We start from the raw sequence: 25,837 nt of genomic DNA on the forward strand, positions 1-25,837 counted from the left end.
TACAGTTGCCTGATGTGTGCAACATGTAACTGTGTCTATGGTGGTGAAAGTCGCAGCACAGTTGACATGCTATTCAGGAAGCATTTCTGCATGCATGCCATGCAGTGATCATAATGGGAGCCATAAAACCTTTTGAACAATAATTGTTGACTGAGCCTAATGGCCAGCAAACCTACACCGGCATCACTTTATGTTACACAAAGACAAACAAGATTTCATCCAGTAGTTATAAAATACCATAATACACGTAAAACCATCTTAACTCTAGCCCATACCTATATGTTCACAAACCTTTTAGAGGAAATTCCATTCAAGACTATCAAAAGCCTTAGCAGGAAAAAAAATGTACAGTAGTTATAGCTTAGGATATAAACAAGGTATTGCAGCGTATTGCCTTGCATTTTTTCTTATAGCTTGTTGTTTGTCCAATCTTCATACAGCCTTTTTGGGCATTGTAGCAGCCAGTAATATCCCCCAGTGCTTTTTAGCTAACTTGCTTATAAATAACTTTATGTCTGGAGAAATAGTGTAATGAGATGGTATGAATCAATCTCCTCAGAGTCTTTGTTAAATTGTATCTGAAGATGATTCAAAAATCCAAATCCTTCTGCTTTGATTTGCCAAGAGTTTGGGATTGTATTATATTTCATTATTAAATTAAATAGATCTAAGAATAAGAGTATGAACTGCTCTTCAAAAGCTTTGTAAAACCCATCATTAAAGCCATCAAGGCAAGGAAATCTATTTGGTTTAATATTTTTCATGGCTGAGTGCTGATTATTAGGCATATTTAATTGATTGAAGAGCAATATGCTAATTAGATAGTATTTTCATCTGTGCTTTGTCTAAAAGTTCATGAATAATCAGTAAGGGTTCCTATTCTTGATGGCTTTTAATGGCTGTAGATGGGAGATAGAGGTATTAAAGTTTTCCTTGACAGCATCTGGCCTGTATCAGAGAGACAGAGGCATGTGCATTTTCCCCACTCATTTTGTAACAGAAATAATCCTAAATGAGTCATATTTGTGCCACTATGACGTTGTACCCGTCCTCTCCACCATTGCAACTTCTGCTAAAATTCGAACAAGATAGAATACTCAAATGCCCTTTTCCTAGGAGCAATTCGCATGGTGGCTTGTGAGTTTTTGAAATGGGATTACAGCAGTTCTGCCAGTGGAATGGTAGCAAAACTGGATATAGCTTTCTGTGTTGCATGTCTGTTGAAAGGCTAAATTGGAAAGCATTCCACCCTTAAACAGCTGCAGAGTGTGGAAATAGTACTGTATGGAGCTACAGCTTTTAGAAATCTCTGACTAATAGAAGCATGATGGCTGAGGAATGTCTTAGACATCCCTCCTGAACAACTTTCTAAGCACTGAATGGCTGTAGGTGACTTCGTCTGTAGGAAAGAGGGCAGCATTTTAAAAATAAAATGAAATATTTTTTATTTAGATGACTGGAATGCACTATTTTCAAACCTAATAATACAAAGTCATTCATAATTCTAAAAAGGCAAAGAAATTGCATGCCAGAACTCCTGGATAGCTCAGTGGTTTAGGTATCTGACTGTGGAGTTTGGGAGTTCACTATGCTTCCTTGACAGGACCTGACGATCTATAGCAGCAGTCCCCAACCTTTTTAACCCAACAGACCTGTTGGGGAAGGCAGAGCACTCCCTCGCTCGTGTGTATGCACAAAGGAGTGGGTGCTCTATCTCGCGGGGATGCACTTGATTGTGTGCATGTGCGAAGGAGCAGGAGGGTGCTCGTGCAGGCGCTCGCTTGTGTGCATGCGCAAAGGGTGATGCAGCACTTGGGGGCACTCGTGCGCATGCACAAAAGGGTGGGGGAGTGCTCATGCGGTGCATGTGCACATGCGCATGCCCAAAGTGGCTGTGCAGGAGTGGGGTGGGAGGTCTGTCTCCACGGCCTGGTCAGGCTAAGGCCACGGACCGGCACTGGGTCATGGACTGGGGATTGGGACCTCTGATCTATACGGTCCCTTCCAGCTCTGCAGTCCTAAAATGATGATGACAATGATGTAAATATATAAGTACCTTAACATGGAAGTCAGAATTATCCTTCCAGATTGTTGTGTTTATGACACCAGCAGTTTTTATTATTTCTGTTGCTCAAAAGCAGTTAACTAACCTCTACTCAATTTGAAAATAACACATTAGGTAAGATTGCTGTTATAAAAATGCAATAGCATGATAGCACTGAAATACCTGCAAGCTAAATAAAGCAGTATTTATTTATCCTTCTCATATTTCAGTTCTTTGTACACAATAATCTGTAATTAACAATTAAGCCTGACAACACTTCTGTATGCTTGGGAAACAAAATAAATTCCTGGCCAGTAATCATAATAAGGTTTGATTTATTCATGCTTAGAATTCATAGTAACTTTTGAGACACTAGAAGCATAATAAGTTTTCATTCATTCCTGCTTAGGAAACAGAATGAGTTTTCAAAATTCATCAATGAAACTGATTTACAGTGTATTTTTATATATTACATAGAAATGTATTTATATTGAAATGTGGTGCTTTAAAAAAGAAAATCCATGTTATACTAGATGTACAAAATAGTTTAAAGCAACATTCTTCAACATGGTGCCCTTCAGATGTTTGGGGCCACAATTCCAGTAATGCTTTACTGCCTGGTTGGTGTGAACGTTGTACTTCGAAACATTTGAAAGGCACTAGATTAGGGAAGGCTGATCTAAGCATTATCTTCCCCAATGCCATACATACATAAATTTATATATGTATGAGTGTCTGTTTATCATTTGCATGCATCCTCTGTAGAAGTATATATTTTTAATTTACAACATACATGAGGTATACACAGTTATTAAAGCTGCACAAGAAGAGCTTTTTGTGTCATGTGGAAGGACCAAGCCATGCACCACTACGGGACTCTTTCAATTACCAATACAATACATTATTCATAAGTAGAGTCTCTGATGTCTTAATGGAGTGGCAACTCATCCTATAGGTGACTTAGTATCTTTCACCCAGGGGAGATACTTTGCAAGGGGCTGCAATGTGAAGACAGCTGGGTTGTTCTGCCTGAGTGCTCAATTTCTGTCAGTCAAGAAAAAGAAGAGGCCTTCTGTTCCAAAGATTTGCCTGCCTTTTAAATAAAAAAAAATATTTCAGTGCCTTTGCCTAGGGTTCTTTTTCTACCTGTGGGCTCCACCACTTTAGAAATAAGAATCAAGAATTTCCAATTTATCTGCTAAGGAGCTGATAGAAATAAAACTTTATTTTATTTGGGGCACAAATTTCCATCTTCACATTGAAACCAAGAAAGTATGCAAACCTGAGTTTTCTTTGTTCATGTATACAGTATATACATCGGTCCAGATAGGCAGGGTATAAATCAAATCAAATCAAATCAAATCAATCAATCAATAAATAGTCATTTGGAGCTACATACATTGTTCAGAAAGAAAAAAGATGGGGACATGGTGGCGCTGCGGGTTAAACCACAGAAGCCTCTGTGCTGCAAGGTCAGAAGACCAGCAGTCGTAAGATCGAATCCATGCAACGGAGTGAGCTCCCGTCGTTTGTCCCAGCTCCTGTCAACCTAGCATTTCGAAAGTATGTAAAAATGTGAGTAGATAAAAGGTACCACCACGGTGGGAAGGTAACGGCGTTCCGTGTTTAGTCGCACTGGCCACGTGACCATGGAAACTGTCTACGGCTTGGAAACGGGGATGAGCACCGCCCCCTAGAGTTGGACACGACTGGACTAAATGTCAAGGGGAATTTTTACCTTTACCTGTGTTGTTCAGAAAACATGCAAGGGAACAGCTGCAAGTCATAATTGATCAAGAATGTTGAACCTACCAGAAAATTCAGAAACAAGGTTGAGCAATACATTTATTGGGTCACTAAAATGTTTAAAACAGATGAGCTTTCAAGGCCAGCAGGAATCTTCTTCAAGTTCGGTATTGCAAAGCTTGAGGAAGGGAGAAAAATTCAAACACACTATGAGCACATGTTGCATTGTCAGGAACTAAGTTAAAACAGTGTCCAAAGATGGAGACTTTAGACATGTTGCATCAGCTTGAGGTGGGATTTCACCCAAGCAATATAAGAGCGATTGTCTTTCCTCAAGGCTGTGAATTAAAAAGTGCATTCTTAATTGACTTATCAATTAACTTTTCATCAATGACTTACAAGGAAATTATTGGTTCTGAAATCATCTTCATGTTCACATGAAGTTTGATGGAGCACGTTTGACCAAGTTTTGTCATTTGGCAAAAACATGAAATTAGGTACAGCCACCAACATATCATCCTATCGCAGAAGAGACTCACAATAGCACAGTACAGTGGTGCCTCGCTTGACGAGTATAATCCGTTCCAGTGAAATCGCTGTAGAGCGTCAAGCGAAATAAAAAAGCCCATTGAAATGCATTGAAAACCGGTTCAATGCATTCCAATGGGCGAAATACCTCAGCGTCCAGCGAAGATCCTCCATAGGGCGGCCATTTTCCGATGCCTGTGCAGCGAAAAATCCATCCTGAACACAACAGGGAGCCATTTTGAAAACCCGACAATCAGCTGTTTTGATCGTCATAATGCGAAAAATCGGTTCCCAAATCCATCGCAAAGCAGATTTTGCCCATTAAAACATCATTTTGCAATGAAAGGTGCTTTTCAAGGTGATCTGTTGTCTGAAAAGTGCTTGGTTTTTCCCAGAAGGTGCTTGTTTTGGCTAAAAAGGTGTATTTCAAGGTGGTCTGTTGAAAAGGTGTCTGTTCCCTCCTTCCCTCCCTCTTTTCTTTCCTCTTTTTAACCTAAGTCATCTTAGTTTAAAAGAAAAAAAATAAAAAAATTCTGCCCCTAGTGGTAGGAACAGATTAACCGGCTTTGCATTAGTTCCTATGGGAACTAATGATTCGAGTTACAAACCACCCCTCGACCTAAGAACCAAAAACAGCCGGAACTGATTAATTGGTTTTCAGTGCATTCCTATGGGAAATGGTGATTCGACTTACGAATTTTTCGACTTACAAACTTCCTTCCGGAATGGATTAAGTTTGTAAGTCAATGGTTGACTGTATTCCCAGTTCAACAGTGTTAACTGCTAAGAATGTACAATATTGATAACCAAATAAGCAGCACACTATTTATAGACCTAAGTCCAATTGGTATCCCCACTTAAATCAATTGTTGATTGGGAATCAATGCTTACATAAATCCTGTTGATTCAACCGGGCTACTCCCGTTGGAAATACCAACTGGATTCAAGCCATGACTCTTATGTTTTAGAAATGTATGTATGTGACAAAAAGCTTACCAACCAAGTTCAAGCTCCCTTTACTCTGTGTGTGCATGCACCCATATTTCATTTCATTATAAGGTCCATTCAAAATAATTCTAAATTATCAATTGATGATCTTAATAATTATAGATCTGTTGCCAACAATCAATTCCTGGGCAAGTAGACTGAGAGTGGTAGCTGTCCAGCTGCAGGGGTTCTTGGAGGAAATGGATAGCCTAGATCCATTTCAACTGGAGTTCAGGTTGTACCATGGAACTGAAAGGGCATTGGTTGCCCTGCAAGACAATTTCCTGAGGGAGGCAGACGGGGGAAATGTACCCCTGTTGATCCTCTTGCATCTTTCTGCAGCCTTTGATGCCACTGACCACAGTATCTTTCTGGGATAGCTATTGAGTTTGGGACTTGGGAGCTCCATTTTTCCAGTGCTTCCTTGAGGGCTGATCTCAGAAGGTACAGCTTGGGGAGAGGTTATCCACCCCTTGGTATTTCTGTTACAGGATCCCACAGGAACTGGCCATTTCCTAAATGCTTTTTAATATCTATATCAAGCTACTGGGAGATGTTATATGGAGATTTGGAGTTCATTGTCATCAATGCCCAGATGCCACAGAGCTCTCTCCTCTTCATCTGCAGGTGAGGCTGTGTGGATCCTTGGGCACTGTCTGATGTTGATAATGGACTTGACAAGGGCCAATAAACTGAAACTGGATGCAGATGAGACTGGATCCTACTGTTGGGGAGGATCATGTGACTGAATAGAGGGATATTTATCCCTGAAGGATCGGATTCACAGCAGGGGGTACTCTTGGACACAGCTATCTCTATGGAGGCACAAATATCTGCTGTTGCCAAGAGTGCCTTTTAGCAGCTTTAGCTGATTGCCCAGCTGTGCCCCAACTGGATAAAAAAATGCCTAACAACAGTGGTTCCTGTGTTGGTAATCTCTAAAAAAGACTAATATAATGGGCTGCCCTTAAGGTCAATGCAGAAACATCAGCAGGTCCAAAATGTGGTTTCCAGACTGACTACGGTACCAGCAGGTATGAACATATATCTGCAGTCTTGACATGCTTCCATTGGCTCCCTGTTATTTTCTGTGCTCAGTTTAAAGTGCTGGTCATAACTTCTAAAGCCTTCAACATTTTAGGACCTCCGGGAGGCAGTGGAGGATAGGAGGGCCTGGCATGCTCTGGTCCATGGGGTCACAAAGAGTCGGACACGACTGAACGATGGCGATTTGGTGCGAAGTTTCTTCCATAAAATAGCTACCCATCCCTCCCAATCTTCACAATCCTTGATATTAAGAATAGTAATACCCAAGGAGACTGAAAAACCCAGCGTTAAGAATCAAACTTTCTTGTTTGTGGCTCTTCCCTCTGGAATACCCTTTCCTACAGAGGCTCACCTAGTGCCATCCCTCTTTGTTTTCAGGAAGCTAATTCGGACAGAAATATGTAATACAGTAGTGCCTTTTACTAGTGGTGACCGAAGATGCTCAAATGGTTTCAGTCTGTGTATATCTAGTTAAAGGTAGGTTCATTCTTCCAGCAAGTGACAAGGTTTATTGTAGTTTATAGTGTTGTTATAGTATTTACTACTTGGTGTTTTTAATTGTATGGCTTTATTGTATGTTGTGAATCACCCAGAGTGATAACACTAATAAGGCAGTATAGAAATAGAAATAATAAAGAAATAAATGCAAAGAGTTAGATGATTGGCAAGAAAAGAAAGAGAAATACTGTATTTTTTGCACCATAAGACTCACTTTTTTCCCACAAAACAGGGGTGTGGAAAGTCTGTGCGTCTTATGGAGCTAAGAAAACAGATTATATTTTCCTGTTTTCTTCTCCTAAAAAATTGGTGCGTCTTATGGAAAGGTGCGTCTTATGGAGTGAAAAATACGGTATCTGAACTGACTTTTCCTTTTCCATCAGTGGAAGATGGCTCCAGGATCATAGCAGAATGTGGGTCTTTGGACTCTGAACCAGAATTGCTAGTGCAAGTTGGAAAGTTGGATGCAACTTCTTCAGGCAGCCAACCACTCTGGTGAGGAGGCGGGACAACCAATGAGTGGTTGACTGCCTGGGGAAGTGGGAAAAGGCTGTCTAGGGTCCTGCCTGGATTGGACTGCCGCTGCCAAAGAAGGACCCCAGCAGCATGTAGAGCCAGGTAAAAGCATCAGGCAGTCTGGGAGGAGGAAGATGGAACTCAGCACCACCTTCCATCTCTAGATGACATCCTCCTTAAAGTGAGGAGTCCAGAACTGTACTCGAGATAAGGCCTAACCAGTGCCAAATAGAGAGGAACTAGTACTTCATGGAATTTGGAGACTATACTTCTGTTAATGCAGCCTAAAATAGCATTTGCCTTTTTTGAGGCCATATCACAATGTTGGCTCCTATCCAACTTGTGATCTATAATATTTCCAAGTTCCTTCTCACTTGTAGTATTACTGAGCCAAATATCCCCCATCTTGCAACTAACTGTGGTTTTTTTTTTGCCCTAGGTGTAGAACTTTGAACATATCCCTGTTAAATTTCATTCTGTGGTTTTCTGCCCAGTGCTCAAGTCTATCAAGATCTTTTTGAGTTTTATTTCTGTCTTAACAGGGTACAGTATTGACTATTCCAGCTAATTTTGTGTCATCCATAAATTTGGTATTTTCTGCACTCCCTCATCCAAGTCATTAAGAAAAATATTGAAGAGCACTGTGCCCAGGACTGAGCCTTGTGGTACCCGACGTTACCTCCCCCGCAGTTTGAGAAGGAGCCATTGATAAGCACTCTCTGAGTATGATTCTGTAACCAACTATGTATCCATCTGACTGTTCACTCACAACCATTCACAACCTTTTTTTGGACACGGGCATAAAACACAATGTGAAAGAAATATAGGCCAAATCAGGATTGTATAAGTTGCATAATAAATCTTGTAAGGTAGTGTGTGAAGAATCACTTCCGTCTGTGGCCCCCTTCAAATGTGCAGGGCCCTCGAGGAGGCCATATGACCACCACTGAGAATTCCTGTTCTATCAAACCCATACCTAGTTAGTTTGCTAATCAGAAAATCATGGGACACTTTGCTGAATTCAAGATACATCATGTTTACAGCATTCTCATTGTCTATCAGGAGCTTTCCTGATCAAAAAATGAGGTAATAGTCTGGCAGGATTTGTTCTTGACAAATCCATGTTGGCTTTTAGTTATTACTGCATTGTGTTCAATGTGCTTGCACAATGAGCACTTTATAATCTGATCCAGAATTTTCCCTGTGAGTACAGACTGACTTGTGAATAGTTCCCAGGTTCCCCTTTTTGAAGATAGGGACAAGTTAGGCCTCCAGTCATCCGATACTTCACCAATCCTCCATGATTTCAAGAAAATGATATATAGTGGCTCTGAGAGTTCTTCAGCCAGTTCTGTTATTACTCTTGGATGCAGTTCATCCAGCCCTGGAGATTTGAAGTTGTTCTAATTAATAAGGTATTCCTTCACTATTTGCTTATCATTCTCAAGTGGCAATCCTATCTTCTCCCTTTGTACTTCACATTTGCCTGGAGGGTGACTGACTTTTTTGTTGGCAAAAGGGCAAGCTGTACTCTGGTATCTTAAAATGTAAAATTTTAAAACCGCTCTAAGATCCTATTTTCACTAAATACAATATTTTTATTTGTAGACTGCCTTAGGAATGCAGAATGATCATTAATGATGGCGAGTGTCAATATCAGAAATATATACAATATGAATTGATATTGCAATGCATGATTTAACATTTAACCTTAAGAAGTAGATACATATGCTGGAGGTAACAGTGGATAACCAGTCACTTCTTTTTCAGAGTCATAAAAAATGGTTTAATTAAACACTCATTATGCACTGTATTAACAAGTTCTCACACTACTCAAAAACATGACATATAAAACTGATAAAGTTGAAGTATCAAGGAAACAGCAGATGCTCTTTTTCTCCCTGATCCAGGTGCTACATAATTTGCTGGATTAGAAATCAGGAATATAAGTAAGATGCACATTTAAATACAGTACATGTACATATAGCCTCAGTTTTAAAGGCTGTTCCCATTTTTGTTCAGGAAGTTAGGACATGGAATTATGTATGACCACAAACTGGATTGGGCTGTACTCAGAATAGAACTGATGGGTAATAACAATCACATATTTTACGCCACCAACTTCTTCTCTGTCAGTGCAGCCCACTGTATCTCTGCCAGTTTATTTCTGGGTCTGTTTTGGAAAATTCCATGGTCCTGTTTCAGTTTGCGATGGAAGAACACAAACAAATTCTTCTTTTTCTTTGTCAGTTCTTGCTGTGAGTTTTATATATGGATCTTACCTGCTATTTTTCTGTGTAAGAAGCAGCTTATTCTACTGTAATTAAAGTTAATGATAGTGATGGAGGAGGCAGAAAATGAAAGAGCTTTGTTATCCCCACAAAAACATTATTTAACGTAACATTGCACACAAAAGATACATCCAGGACTGCACATATTCTGTGTTTGAAAAATCCACATTCTGTGCCATGATAACTCAGTCTTTCTCCTTTAAGCTAAGCTGGTACCTTTGGCTTGTATAAATTATGCAAACTTGACTAGACATGCCTATTTTGCATAATTTATTCTGCTCCTGCCAGTCATGAACTGAAGCAAAAAGCTACTTGGGAGGGACACTGAAACCCTGCCTCTCCTAACTACGGTCAGTTTTTCTTTGTATCTCTGCTCTGGCACTCATTTTGCAATTTCATCAGGCATTGCCAGCCAATTGATTTTCAAATTACATACTGATTTCTGCACTTCTACAATAACATGGTACATACAGGATACATACAATCCAAAGTAGGTACCTTATTATTCAACAGCTTCTATATGTAAAATTAATGCCACATTTTTCCTTCTATGAGGTCCTAAAGCATGGCATGTTACGTTCAGTTCTTCAGTCATTTGACAATGTCTATGTAATAAACAATTTCAATAATAATAATGAGGGACTCAATTTCACTCCTTTTTGCTGTCTAGTGGCACTTCTTTAGCAGGTGCATGGTTATATTTTTAACAGCCAGCATGGTCTCTGTACAAGTGGGTTTGATTAGGGTCTCAGGCAGTAAAAATCCAAAATGACCTGTATCGCGCAGCTCAAATGCAAATGCATATGGAATGCCGTTTTTGTATGCCCAGTCCATTGAACTGCCAGAACTCACATCTAGAAAATTAAAGGAAAATGCTATAAGTCATATATATATCAAAATATATGTGAATACCAGTAAGAGGGACAATTAAGTTTTGTTTAGTTTGAGCAAGACTGAAAAAGCTAAATGTCTTCAACATTGGATTTTATTGGGTGGACTGTCTCCCGATAAAACTAAGATTATTAGATATCTCCACTCTATTTAGATGGGCTCTATAATGCAGCAGAAGTAGGGGAGAAACTGGTTCATCCTGTTATGCTATATGTGGATCTTAATTAAGTTCTAATTGCTGACTCTTATGTCAGGTTTTATTTAGTTAAAATACCTTCACCCTGGCAGTCCATCTCCCTCCATTTCTGTGCTGCTTATTATCTACAGTAACATGGCAGTGCTGGAATATGAACTATGACCTGACCCCCTTCTCAATTGCAGCTTTAACTTATAGGAAAAGCTTCAAGTAATTAATTTTAATTGTAGATCCAAATATTATACAATGGGAAATTGTATAATACTTGGATCTACAATTAAAATTAATTACTTGAAGCTGTTCCTATTAGTTAAAAGTGTGGCTAGCACTCTACTTTCTAGCTTCACTGTAGTTTCAACTTTCATTGTATGTAATCCTATTCATTGAAGTCTTTTAAGACAAGGGTCAAGGAAAAGAAACAGAACCATAGGTTGTAAAGAAAAAAGTTTGATGAGTTACTACGTGCATTTGGTGTGTATCTACTCAGAGGTACATCTTAACTGCCTTCAGCTGGACTTAACTGCCTTCAACAGGGGCCATATGACCCACTGGGGGGCCCTGGCACATTTGAAGGGGGCCACAGACTGGAAGCAATTATTCATACCACCTTATAAGGTTCATTATGCAACGTATACAATCCTGATTCCGCCTATATTTCTTTCATATTGTGTTTATGGCCGTGATTTTAAAAAAAGGTTGCAAACGGCTGGAAACAAAAACAACAACCACAGCCATTTCCATTATTTCTGAGGTAGGAGAAAAATTGGTATTTGTCTCTTAGATTACTTTTCCAGCAACAGCCTAGACCACAGGCTATGTATCATGGCAAAATTCCGGGGTCAGGAAATCCTAGACTGCTTGGTTCCCTTGGTCAATAGTCCATGACTGCTGGAGATATTCTTGGAGATATAGTCCAAAACTGTGACATATTGCATTAAAGGCTGAGTGAGAGTTACCATTCATGATTCTGGGACCAATTACAAGTTGAGTTCTCCTGCTGTATTCTTCATTTTTATATTTAAATGCTTCATGGATTGCTGCCTTGTCGTGGTGAAGGGGTTTGAGCAATTCCGAGAAGCTATGGGCTATGCCATGCAGGGACACCCAAGACGGACAGGTCATAGTGGAGAGTTCGGACTAAACACAATCCACCTGGAGCAGGAACTGGCAAGCCACTCCAGTATCTTTGCCAAGAAAACTCCATGAACAGAAATAAAAGGCTAAAAGATACGACGCTGGAAGATGAGTCCCTCGGGTCGGAAGGTGTCCAACATGCTACTGAGGAAGAGCGGAGGACAAGAACAAGTAGCTCCAGAGCTAATGAAGTGGTTGGGCCAAAGTCGAAAGGACGCTCAGCTGCAGACGTGTCTGGAAGTGAAAGGAAAGTCTGATGCTGCAAAGAAAAATACTGCATAGGAACCTGGAATGTAAGATCTATGAACCTTGGATGTGATCAAACACACAAGAATAAACATTGACATCCTGGGTGTCAGTGAACTAAAATGGACGGGAATGGGTGAATTCAATTCAGACAATTATCATACCTACTACTGTGGGCAAGAATCCTGTAAAAGAAATGGAGTAGCCCTCATAGTCAACAAAAGAGTGGGAAAAGCTGTACTGGGATACAATCTCAAAAATGATAGAATGATTTCAATGTGAATCCAAGGCAGACCTTTCAACATCACAATAATCCATGTTTATGCACCAACCACTGATGCTGAGGAGGCTGAAATTCACCAATTCTATGAAGACTTACAACACCTTCTAGAACTGACACAAAAGAAAGATGTTGTTCTCATTATAGGGGACTGGAATGCTAAAGTAGTGAGTCAAAAGATAAAAGTAACAACAGGTAAGTTTGCCCTTGGAGTTCAAAAGGAAGCAGGGCAAAGGCTAATGAGAGTTTTGTCAAGAGAACAAGCTGATCATCACAAACACTCTTTTCCAACAACACCAGAGGCAAGTCTACACATGGACATCACCAGATGGGCAATACCTAAATCAGATTGATTATGTTCTCTGCAGCCAAAGATGGAGAAGCTGTATACACTCAGCAAAAACAAGACCTGGAGTTGATTGTGGCTCTGATCATCAACTTCTCATACAAAACTCAAGCTTAAACTGAAGAAAGTAGGAAAAACCATGAGGCTAGTCAGGTATAATCTAAACCCAACTCCTTACAAATTCACACTGGAAGTGAAGAACAGATTTAAGGAACTCGATTTGATGGACAGTGCCTGAAGAACTATGGATGGAGGCCCGTAACACTGACAGGAGGCAGCAACAAAAACCATCTCAAAGAAAAGGAAATGCAAGAAAGCAAAGTGGCTGTCTAATGAGGATTTACAAATAACAGAGAAGGGAAACAAAATGCAAGGGAGATACGGAAAGTTACAGAAAAAGATTCTGTAGACTGCAGACTTCCAAAGAATATCAAGGAGAGATAAGAGGGCCTTCTTAAACAAACAGTGCAAAGATATAGATGCAAATAGCAGAAAGGGAAAAACCAGAGATCTGTTCAGGAAAGTTTGAGATATTAAAGGAACCTTTTGTGCAAAGATGAACATGATAAAGGACAAAAATGGTAGGGACCTCACAGAAGCAGAAGACATCAAGAAGAGGTGGCAAGAATACACAGAGGAATTATACCAGAAAGATTTGGTTATTCCGGACAACCCAGATAGTGTGGTTGCTGACCTTGAACCAAACATACTGGAGAGTGAAGTCAAGTGGGCCTTAGAAAGCATGGCTAACAACAAGGCCAGTGGAGGGGATGGCATTTCAGTCAAACTATTTAAAATCTTAAAAGATGATGCTGTTAAGGTGCTACACTCAGTATGCCAGCAAGTTTGGAAAACTCAACAGTGGCCGGAGGCTTGGAAAAGATCAGTCTACATCCCAATCCCAAAGAAGGGCAGTGCCAAAGAATGCTCCAACTACTGTACAATTGCACTCATTTCAAACGCTAGCAAGGTTATGCTCAAAATCCTACAAGGTAGGCTTCAGCAGTATGTGGACCGAGAACTCCCAGAAGTACAAGCTGGATTTCGAAGGGGCAGAGGAACTAGAAACCAAATTGCTAACATGCGCTGGATTATGGAGAAAGCCAGAGAGTTCCAGGAAAACATCTACTTCTGCTTCATTGACTACGCAAAAGCCTTTTATGGTGTGGACCACAACAAACTAGGGCAAGTTCTTAAAGAAATGGGACTGCCTGACCACCTTATCTATCTCCTGAGAAATCTATATGTGGGACAGAAAGCAATAGTTAGAACTGGATATGGAACAAATGATTGGTTCAAAAACAGGAAAGGAGTATGAGAAGGCTGTATATTGTCCCCCGGCTTATTTAACTTATATGCAGAATACATCATGTGAAAGGCAGAACTGGATGGATCCCAAACTGGAATTAAGACTGCCAGAAGAACCACTCTGATGGCAGAAAGTGAGGAGGAATTAAGGAACCTCTTAATAAGGGTGAAAGAAGAGAGTGAAAAAAAATGGTCTGAAGCTCAACAGGAAAAAAAACTAAGATCATGGCCACCTCCTGGCAAATAGAAGGGGAGGCACTGACAGATTTTACTTTCTTGGGCTCCATGATCACTGCAGATGGTGACAGCAGCCATGAAATTAAAAGACGCCTGCTTCCTGGGAGGAAAGTGATGACAAACGTAGACAGCATCTTAAAACGCAGAGACATCACCTTTCCAACAAAGGTCCACATAGTCAAAGCTATGGTTTTTCCAGTATCGATGTATGGAAATGAGAGCAGGACCATAAAGAGGGCTGACCCTCGAATTCACGTGGCGGAGTGAGCTCCCGTCGCTTGTCCCAGCTCCTGCCAACCTAGCAGTTCGAAAGCTTGCAAAAATGTGAGTAGATAAATAGGTACCACCACGGTGGGAAGGTAACGGCGTTCTGTGTCTACTCACACTGGCCACGTGACCATAGAAAATATCTACAGACAAACGCTGGCTCTGTGGCTTGAAATCAGCGATGAGCACCGCCCCCTAGAGTCGGACACAACTGGACTAAATATCAATGGGAACCTTTGCCTTTTAATATATGTATTTCTAGTACAGTAATTGTGACATGACATGGTACAGACCATGTGGCTGACAAGAGTAGGAAAAAAGTGTATTTTCTGGATTATAACATCCATCATCACCTAAGCTGTGCTGTTTGTGGAATTCTGAGAATTGTTGCCCCCCTCAAAAAATTCTTCCCAGCTCTGGCTCAGCACAATAGGATGCAACTTGTTCATAGAAACATAGGCAGCTTTGTACTGAGTCAGATTGTGGATCTGTCCAGTCCATTATTGTGAACTCTGACATGTAGTGGCTTATTATATATTTGTAAAGCATATTGAACTGCCAGTTCATCACTCTGGGCTGTTGTTTTTACATTTGGAGTTAAAAGCACAGTTTTTCTGAAGATGAAAAAAAATTCTTCAAGAAGTATTTTACAAAATATTAAAATTCATATATTTCCCAGAAGCATACGAGATCTCTAAAATCTGATTTTTCAATAATAAGCAGAACTTGAATGCAACTCTCCAGACAAGTGTGAGAAAAGAAATTCAGTGGCTTTACATTGCAATGATTCGTGTAATTCCCTGGCTTGGTTTGATCTGCTGAACACATTGGAAACCAAAGCATTAAGGCAGTTTTAAAATGAAAATAGAGAGAAGTCTATAGATAATGCATTTTCTCAATCTAGACATATTTTATTGGTGTAAAATGGTCTATGAACATTGCCAAAGTATAGGAGCACAGTTCCTTCCATAAAAGTTACTAAAAGGGTTAGGTAGTAAAATACAGTCTCAATGGTGTTTACTGCTTCTGTTTTGTGTTTGTTTAATGCTAGCTTCCCAGGGACGTGGTGGTGCTGCGGGCTAAACCGCAGAAGCCTGTGCTGCAGGGTCAGAAGACCAGCAGTCGTAAAATCGAATCCACGTGACGGAGTGAGTTCCCGTCGCTTTCTCCCAGCTCCCGCCAACCTAGCGGTTCGAAAGCATGTAAATGCAAGTAGATAAATAGGGACCACCTCGGTGGGAAGGTAACAGCGTTCCGTGTCTAAGTCGCACTGGCCATGTGACCATGGAAGATTGTCTTCGGACAAATGCTGGCTCTATGGCTTGGATACGGGGATGAGCACCACCCCCTAGAGTCGAACACGACTGGACAAAAATTGTCAAGGGGAACCTTTACCTTTACCTTTAATGCTAGCTTGCATTACTCATCTTTTGGAAAGTCACATTTCTGAACTTCACATACAGTCTATCAGCTCCTGCTTTGTTTCCTCCAGTCATGCTTATCCATGGTTTGGCTTACCAGAAAAGGTTAAAGCGTTCTGGATAAAACAGACAGTAGGAAGGAGCTTCTCTTCCTTGAAAGGAGAAGAAAACCAAATACAGAAGGTAGACATATGGAAGAACAGAGAAGCAAAATAACCAGGAAGAATTCTTCCTCTTTAGAGCTGTGCGACTAATCCTGAAATCTCCACTTACACACTTATCCTGAACGAGTTACAAAATACGAGGCAATATCAGCAGCCTGACCATAACATGCTGGATTGCAGGGCTTACAACGTTCTCTTTCTTAACTCTAATTGTGTTAGATGGAACAAAGTTATCTTCAAATTGTTTGTATGGCTTAAATGAGAATGAGCACAATGTATGGCACACACACCCATCTACCCACCAAAATAGCTTGTTGGAACTTACACAAGGTGCTGGAGGCAGGGCCATATTGGTATCTTATCCCATAAACAGACTGCAAGGCATTGACAGCATTAAAGGCTGCAGATTCCTGTGTAGAAAGCAAAATGCACACCCCCAAAGAAAACAAAAGCACATTTATTATTGTACTTCATCTGATATTTCAGATAAGATGAAATGATTTAAAACATGCCTGTCTATCTGTCTGCCTTTCTGACTTAAACATTTTCCCCCTTGTGAATGCATAACTTATCCCACCCTGGAATGCAGTATGAGTCACCTGTTCCATAAATGAGCAAAATTCTAACACACATTGCCTACCAGCCAATGCATAATATAGATCGGTAGACACTAATTCCAACACTGACATTATAGGGAGGTTATCCTTGACTATACTTTTTCAAGAAAGCATAAAGCAGCATGTTTCTTCTGCTTTCTGCCAAGCACACTTTGAAATTATATACAGCACTGAAAGCATAGTTGTCTTTGTAGGTCCAAAGGGGATCAAAGCATAGGAGACTCATGACTTTTAATCCCACAAATTAGAAATGCTGGAATGAGGTGCCTTATGGCAGAATGGGTCCACTCATAATTTGACCCACCCTGGATCGAATTATGGGACAAAAAAGGGGCATCTAATTTAGGATTCTATATTGTCCTGGGGAAGTGCCACTTGGAAAGGCAGAATCCATGAGCAGTTCCCCTGATTTAGGGTGTCTTCCATGGCAGCAATCTCTACTCAGAAGAGACATCCAAGGAAAACTTGCGCTTTCAAGTACATGGTACATGCATGTAATTTAAAGTGGATTTTCCAACCATTGTTGCCATTTCTGATTATATCAAGGAGAAAGGCGGGCTAAAAATATCTAAAATAAATAATTTACAGAGGGAGTCAAACTGGGTATTAAGGAAAAAACACATTTATCTTGTTTTTGCTCCCACAATACAATTTCTTCAGAGATAAATGCATGGGTTCTAAAATTAAGGCTCTGTTCATTTTTCAGTAGCTGGCTGGGAAGCTCAGTCAGTTAGGTATCTGGTTGCAGAGCCAGAGACGAGGTGTTCAGTTTTCCACTGTGCATCTCAAACAGCCAACCTGATTGGCCTTGGACAAGTTGCACAGTCCCCGGATGCCCTCAAGAGAAGGGAATGATAAATGACTTGTGAGTACGTTCTACTTGGAAAACTCTGAAAAGGGTTGTCACAAGTCAGAATTGACTTGAAGGCATATGGTGATGATCATGATTCACTGACCAGTCATAAAACAAAACACAGAAAATACAAGACACAGAGGAAAAGGAAAGTATGTGTGTGGCGATCCCCTCCAAAGTCCCTATCCCCCCAGGCCTTCACAAGGTTCTCGCTCTTCTTTTTTGCTGCCACCAGATATTAATTCTTTAATATCAATTACTTATAGAGACAAGAGTGCTGTTCAAAACGTAAGTCTTTTATTTGCTCAGGGAAGTAAACAAACAATGAATATTCATGGTATAAATCACAGGCTGCCAATCACTTGTATTTGAATCACATCTGATATAACTTTAAAACTCTTCTAACCCTCTGTTTCAATTATCATTCTTATAGATCTCTAACTCAATTTCCAGACACTTTCAAGTTACACACTGTCTCTCACTCCCCGACTCCATACACCAGCCTTATATTCAGCTCCCTCCCCCCTTGGCTCTGCCTTCCGCCCACTCATAGGCTCCTTCTTCACTGTTCTACTATGATGGACAGGCGAGGGCAGGGCTGTTCGCTACAATGTGCTATTTATTGCAAATAGGTGTATTTTACCACTTAAATAAAACATCACTTCCAATGAAATTCGAACATTATCTAATTTGACTCTGATCATACCAACTAACTAAATAATGAACTGATGGCCGTTGAAGAATGTGTACTGTATAGAAATAGCTGGATCGTCCTCCCCACCTTCCCCAGGCTCTACTACTGTAGAGTCCTGTAACATGGTTAGTGCTCCTTTTCAGACTTTCCCCCATGAAACAGGGAGGTCAAGAATAGAGGACATGGGTGAGAAGCACATGTCTCTGGCTCTCTCTGTACCAGGAGTCCACACATCAAATGTATACACCGTTCCCCCCCCTCCCCCGTTTTGTATAAAACACATTGTACAGATAATTTAGCAGCTGCTTAGGTGCATTTTTCTCATGAGGGGAATCAGGGGTTTCACCAGATCCTTAAAGGGTTCTGTGAGCCAATAAAGGTTACTATTGTTATGCCGATTGAGGGGAACTAGAGAATATGAAGCATGAGGCTCAGCGAACACAGCTGCTGTCATGTGGAAACAGATTCTAGGTTCCTGAATGGAAACTTGCCAGCAGTTCCACATCTGTTACCTTATTTGTGAGATTAGAGGTCACTGACTCTTGTGAACCCAATTATTATGGATATAAATGTATCAGACAATTTCTGTTTTGGATGCATTTCTTTGAACAGGTGCATATGTGATGGTTGAGTGACTCATCTAGAAAGGCATAGATGACCACAATACAGCACCTTTGCTGAGTTTCAGGGCTAGTTTTTCATATCAGTACCGAAATGGAGAAAATTACTCTTTTGGAGTATACAAAATATGTCAGCCAGAATGCTCAACAGCCAGCGGCCGTGCTGACCAAGGAATGCTGGGAGTCCTGGACCAAAAAAGAGTAACTTTTCTTATCTTTGTTAGGGAGGAAACTGCTTGTGCTCCATCAAGGCTAATGTTATAATTTTTTTTTTAAAAAAACACCTCATTATCTGATGACATCCACCCTTTTGTCAAAACATGTTTTAATTCTACATATAATATACATAAATCAGGTTTTGTTGTAAATTTGTCTCTGGTCCCATATATCTTATGAGAGAGAAGTGTGCATTAGAAACACTGCCTCACAACTACACTACAGGCCTCATGACCATAGTTATTGAAGAAAACCATCTGAACATTTATTCAAATAACAATATCTCTTGAATACTGAAATAAGCAGCACAAGTACACTCTACGCTGGATGCAAAACACAGGCTAAGAGAAGGCTGAAATGTGGGGAGCTGTATGTCCTGGTCTCTGGTTTCAAAGACCTAAATAATTGAACACATTAATTCAAAGAGTGACTGGCAGCAGTATTCTGTGGAGTAAGCTGGACAGAAGCTTGTTTGCTTTCAACTCAGGAATTATTAAAGAGTCCCCTCATTTCTGAATACTAAAGCCTATGGAAAAGCTTTCATCTGCTGGCCAATCTCAACATCCAAACTAAATCTGAGGGACTTGTGAAGACAACCCCAAGGGAAGGGAAGGGGGAGGAAAATTGTCACTCTGCTTCGCAGCTCAGCGCAGTTCATTGCATGTACACAATAAGCTGAAACCACATCTTACATGGTTTGTTTTGAAGACACTGGGTAAAGGTGCCTGGTTTCCTTTCCTAGGCAACTGTGCTGTCCTTAGGAGCTGGATGGCTCTTCATTCATTGTGTAAATGTTCTCTTTTGCACCTGATGGCTTGTGACCTTTCTTCAAGGCTCTCTTCTTCTCTCCATAAACATGCAAGCAGAGCACCAAGTCTTGTGATGTGTCTCTTAATATGTGAGCATTATTCTGTTGTATGTTTATCTTTGAGATGAGGTGTTGGCAACTGAGCCGGTAATGTCAATGTGCTCAGAATGCAGGGCTGGGGAGGAGGGCAGAGGCTCAGATTACTTAGAGTGGCAATGAAGTCCTACATGGTATCAACAATCAAGGCTTTTTCCCCCCTCAGGAGAAAGTCAGGATTAGTGGCGAACACATCTGGCTAGCTGTAGTGACTAGAGCTATAAGGACCAGTTACATGGAACAAATATCTCTTGTCCTACAACAGCATAGCTGGCAACTGTTCTGTTTCAAGGCACAATTGTAACTGTTTTGTGGGCTGCCTTGGATCCCAGTTCTGGAGAAAAGGCAGCAAACTAAACAGGCAGGCAAGCAGGCAGCTAGGTACTAAAGCCAGAAAAAAAATTATTTGGCAAAATTCTATGCAGTTTTGAAATAGGCCAAGACATGACCCCATGATCCCTTACACTGTGACTAGATGCTGGGGCACAACTCTCTTTTGGAACGGCACGTGCCTCAATGGCCTTATAATAATAATCATGTCCCATCAAGTCAATTCTGACTTAATGGCAACCCTTTTCCAAAGTTTTCCAGGTAGAGAATACTCAGGGGATGTTTACTATTCCATTCTTCTGGGGGGCATATTTGGATTGTGCCACTTGCCCAAGTCTCCAGAGGTTGGCTCTTTTGGGGTGCACAGTGGGAAAACAACTCCCAACCATTATTCTATGATTTTACGAACTGAGAATGGTTCACTAGTCTTCTTTGTGACATTACAGCAGAACCAGAGTGTACCTTCTGTCTCATTTCTATTTTGTGCCCCTGAAAATACTTGCAGTCCATGACATCACTTGGGTTAGCTGTGAAGTTCACTCCTGAAGTAGCAGGAATAGTGACAGCACATCATCTGTTGCCTAGCAATTCCCATAATACATTCTCCTCCCACAGAACAGATCTTAGCATAGCTATATGAATGGCAGAAGCAGCAGTGACTGATGCTTTAGGAGGCAATAAAAGAGAGTCAGGACTGAGATTAAAACAAACAAACACATGGGGGGGGGGGTTCTCCCTTTTCTTTTTCTTTCTTTCTTTTGTTCTTTTCACTTTTTTTTTTTGCTTTTAGCTCATGTCTCAGTCCTACTTTCCTGTCATGCCATTTGGGGCTTTTATTTCCTACCATTTTCTAGAATCTTATTCTTGACACTGTTGTTTCTCTTTCAACAATCCTGATCAAATACCTGTCCTCAAAGAAGAGGTTGTTTCCCTTGTTCTTCTAAAAGAGCAGAAATGGCATGCACAGATAGAAGCTTCTTCAAATTCTGTACTTACCACACAGCTGAAATTTGGAATCATAGCATACTTGTACGAGTATGGATATAACAGCATCTGAGCATATGCATGAAAGGACAAGTAAGCTTTCATTTGTTTCCGGTGTTGGCGAAGAAAGTGAGCTACAGCCTTCACTTCAGGCTCTGATTCAGGGAAAGGACCACAGTATGTGTCATCACAGGGATGGAGAGAAGCGCCTTCATCTACACGTTTGGGGGAAAAATGGAATGCTGATGGACATGAAAGCAAACTAGCACTTATGCTACAGGACCACTAGCAAACAAACACAAAGCAAAACACCAATAAAATCATATGGGTATATATGTGGTTTTTAAAAATTGCATTTCTCCCTACTTTTTCTGACACATGGTGGGTGTTGGGAACAAACATTTGGCTCCAGAGTAGAGATGGGCATGTACTGCCAGTTCAGTAGTTTGTGCTGGTTTGTTTAGTGGCCGAACAGGTGTCTGGCACTTCAAAGCCCCACCTCCTTCACTTGAAGGCAGTGACCTGGCTTCCATGCCTCACCTCTCCAGGTGCTATCTCTGAATGGGTGCCTGCCGGGGGAGGCAGGGCTTTAAAGCAGCAAGTATCTGATCAGCCATGAAAGAACAGGCACAGTTCTCTGAAGCAGTGGTTCATGCCCATCTCTATTCCAGAGCCTTCAAGAGTTTCCCACTCCTGATTTAACATGTACGTATGAAGAAATCTAGTTGTCAAAGGGAAAATGGTATGTTAAGGTATATAATTTTTATATGGCCTGAACATAATATGTGTGTGTGCAGAACAAGATTGAGATGACATCATTCCTTCATCCCTGGCTGATGCAATTTCTCTGCAATATGAAGATTGCCACACCTGTGTGCATGAAGTCACCTTAGATGTGATTGGACCAGACTGATGCCAGAACTGTATTTAAGAAGTGAACTCTGTACAGTCATTCTCTCCTCCTTTATACTGATGTCTGCATGTCATGCTGCCGGTTTGAATACTGAATACTGAAGTGCTGTATGTATGTATATCCTGTATATATTTTGTAAATACACTGCTGAAAAGAAGAAGCTGTTGTGTGCGTTTATCTGCTCTTTACTCTGCGAGAGACAAGATAAAGTCACAGACGCACACTCCCTTAACAGAGGTTATGCGCCCAGCAACGTTCCGCTGCGCTGCAAACGTGAGTAAATGAGTAAATGAAAGAGGAGGAGAGCCTAAGCAGCAGTGATAGTGAAACCAGTTCGTCTGTAAACCCGGGGAAGGGAAGGATACAGAGAGCTGCAAGGATGGCATACAGCACGGGAGGAAATATAGGTGGCCTGGCCATAAATAGACTGAATGAAAATAATTATAGAACGTGGGCAATTAAAGCGGAGATGTTGTTGAGAAAGGAGGGTCTTTTTCGTTACGTTACAGCCCCCCCAGTGCAGCCCAGTGAGGAGGAAGAGGCAGAGCATGAGAGAGCTCTAGCCACGATCATTTTGGCCATTGAAGATTCGCTTCTAACCCACATTCAAGGACTGGCAACAGCAAAAGCAGTCTGGGATAAACTAAAAGGCATTTATCAGAGGGAGACGACAGGCACAAAGATTTCTCTTACCAGGAGGTTGTTCCAGTGCAGAATGAAACAGGATGAATGCGCTTCGGAACACTTAAAAAATATGAAGGACATGTTTAATCAACTGCAATTAATGAATGTTGTCTTCCCTCAGGAACAGCGCGTTTATATTTTGCTAAGTTCTCTGAATGACGATTACTCCATGCTAGTAACAAGTTTGGAAAGCATGCCAGAAACTGAGCTTTCAGAAGAATATGTGACAAACAGAATTCTCCAGGAGGAGCAGCATTTAAAACAGAGAATGCTGAACAAAAAAGCAAGCCACGTGCGCGCTGACCATGAGAGACAGAGATACGCTGATGGCAGCGTGCCCAGGAGGCGGGCAGACGGAGAACAAACAGGAAGAGTGATGATGACGAAAGCCTGTTTCCTCTGCGGATCCACCAATCACCTGCAACGGAACTGTGACAAAAGCGGAAGTCCTCCAAGGAACAATAGAGACGGAAAAAAGAAGGTCTCCAAAAGGTTTCAACAAAGAAACGACATGAGGCCGGTCTCCTTGGTTACCAGAGGAACGAGGGACAAGGTTCCGGGCAGCCACACAGAGGCGTGGCTAATTGACTCGGGGGCGGTCGTACATTTGACTAATAATAAGGATCTCTTTTGTCTTTTAGATGAAACCAGCCTCAGAAGTGTGATGATGGCAAATTCACAAGAGACGGCCGTTGAAGGACAAGGAACTGTTTACATTCCTTCGTTGAATACTGAGATAAGTGGGGTATTTTACGCTCCTGAATTGTCGTTTAATATAATAAGTGTATCAGCGTTGGCTGAGCAAGGGTTCACTGTCACTTTTGAGAAACAGGAGTGTATAATTAAGAAAAATGGTAAAATAGTTGCAAAAGTGAAGCAAGAAAATAATCTGTACATGTTAAAGAGCCAGACACATGAAAGTGCACATGTGATACATACAAACAAACCACAACATGATAACTGTATACATTTATTGCATAGGAGGCTGGGTCATGTAAATTTTAGATCATTACAGAAAATGGAACATTTTGCCAGGGATGTAAACATAAAGGAATGCAAAAATTACTTGGACTGTAATGTCTGTAAAAGTAGCAAGACAAATGTGGCCCCAAAAGGGAGGAAAAGTGACAGAGTCACAACCAGGCCATTTGAATTAGTTCATGCAGATTTAATGGGACCATTTCCTCCATCATTAGGAGGAGCGAAGTATGCAATGGTTCTAGTGGATGATTTTACAAGGTTTTCTTATTGTTATACACTAAAATCTAAAGCAGAAGTATTTGATACATTTAGAAAATGGTTATTTTCAGTAGAGAGAAGATTTAACCACAAGGTGGCGCAGTTGCAAACGGATAGAGGTACAGAGTTTACAAACACAAGGTTTCAAAGATGGTTAGAAAGTCTGGGAATTAGACATAGAAAAACGAGCCCATATAGCCCATTTCAGAATGGTGTTGCTGAGAGACGCAACAGAGTGTTACAAGAGATGAAAAATGCATTGTTGGCAGACTCTGGGTTGCGTCATGGTCTGTGGAGTGAAGCGATACTAACCTCTAACTTTTTGGTTAACAGAATTTATTCTTCCTCGATAGATGACACACCATATTTCTTGTTATACGGTAAGAAACCATGTTTAAAATATTTGAGGGTGTTTGGATGCACGGCTTGGGTGCATATCCCGAAACAACTCAGAAGAAAAGGTAAAAATAAAACAAGAAAAATGACATTTGTAGGGTATGAACCCAATTCAAAGGCATACCGGTTTTTTGATGGGGATAGAAATGTGGTAATCTCTAGGTCAGCCAGTTTTAATGAAGGGGAAAACTGGGACCAAGTACATGCAAACTCACAGTTATACATCCCTCTACACGAAAGAAAAAGTCAATTAAGACAGACAGGAACACTTAAGCATGGCGTGGAGTCCTGTGCTGATGATGAAGAAGGAGGAGCTACTACAGATGATGAAGAAGAAGAAAAAGAAGGTAGTGATGAGGAAGAGGAGGAAGCACACACTAGTAGTCAGATAGAAACACACACAAATTCACATGGTCCCAGGAGGTCCCAGAGGACAAATAAGGGTGTGCCGCCCAATAGATTTGAAGTGAATGGAATTATAGTGTGTAATGTTTATATTGAGCCCAGAAACTATAAAGATGTTTTGAAGCTTCCTGATTATGAGAAGAATAAGTGGTTAGAGGCCATGGAGGAGGAGATGAATTCCATGGAGGAACATCACGTGTTTACTGAAACCAAACTACCACCAGAGCATAAGGTAATAGGTAGTAAGTGGGTGTTCAAAAGAAAATTGCAAAATGATGGAAACTACAGATATAAAGCAAGGTTGGTTGCACAAGGTTTTTACACAGAAAAAGACTTAAAGTGTAAAACAGATAATGCAATAAAAGTAATGGAAGATAATACAAATGGCCAAAACAGATAGAGTAAAAAACAGGAGCAAACATGTTGATATAAAATATCATAACGTAAGGGAAGCTGTAAAAGGAAAACTAATTGAATTAGAATATTGTAAGACTGAAGAAAATATTGCAGACATATTGACTAAACCGTTGTGTGCTCAAAAGCATAAAATGTGTATAGATGCATTGGGAATGTGTAATGGGTTCAGGCAATTTAAAAATTAGGAGGAGTGTTAAGGTATATAATTTTTATATGGCCTGAACATAATATGTGTGTGTGCAGAACAAGATTGAGATGACATCATTCCTTCATCCCTGGCTGATGCAATTTCTCTGCAATATGAAGATTGCCACACCTGTGTGCATGAAGTCACCTTAGATGTGATTGGACCAGACTGATGCCAGAACTGTATTTAAGAAGTGAACTCTGTACAGTCATTCTCTCCTCCTTTATACTG

General features: G+C 40.7%; 1 protein-coding gene across 1 annotated transcript in view; it reads right to left on the reverse strand.

Annotated features, from left to right (window-relative positions):
* Positions 1–9,125: 9,125 nt before the first annotated feature.
* The window catches only part of CPA6 (carboxypeptidase A6), a 46,500-nt gene continuing 29,788 nt past the window's right edge, over positions 9,126–25,837 (reverse strand). The window contains exons 9-11 of the mRNA XM_020812418.3: positions 21,378–21,580; positions 16,473–16,557; positions 9,126–10,511 (exon numbers count right to left, since the gene is read on the reverse strand). Of these exons, the coding sequence (XP_020668077.3) occupies positions 10,324–10,511; positions 16,473–16,557; positions 21,378–21,580 (476 nt within the window). The 3' untranslated portion in view covers positions 9,126–10,323. The remainder of the gene's footprint in view (positions 10,512–16,472; positions 16,558–21,377; positions 21,581–25,837) is intronic.

This window comes from Pogona vitticeps, chromosome 4 (genome assembly GCF_051106095.1).
Source record: "Pogona vitticeps strain Pit_001003342236 chromosome 4, PviZW2.1, whole genome shotgun sequence".
Classification (NCBI taxonomy): Eukaryota; Metazoa; Chordata; class Lepidosauria; order Squamata; family Agamidae; genus Pogona; species Pogona vitticeps.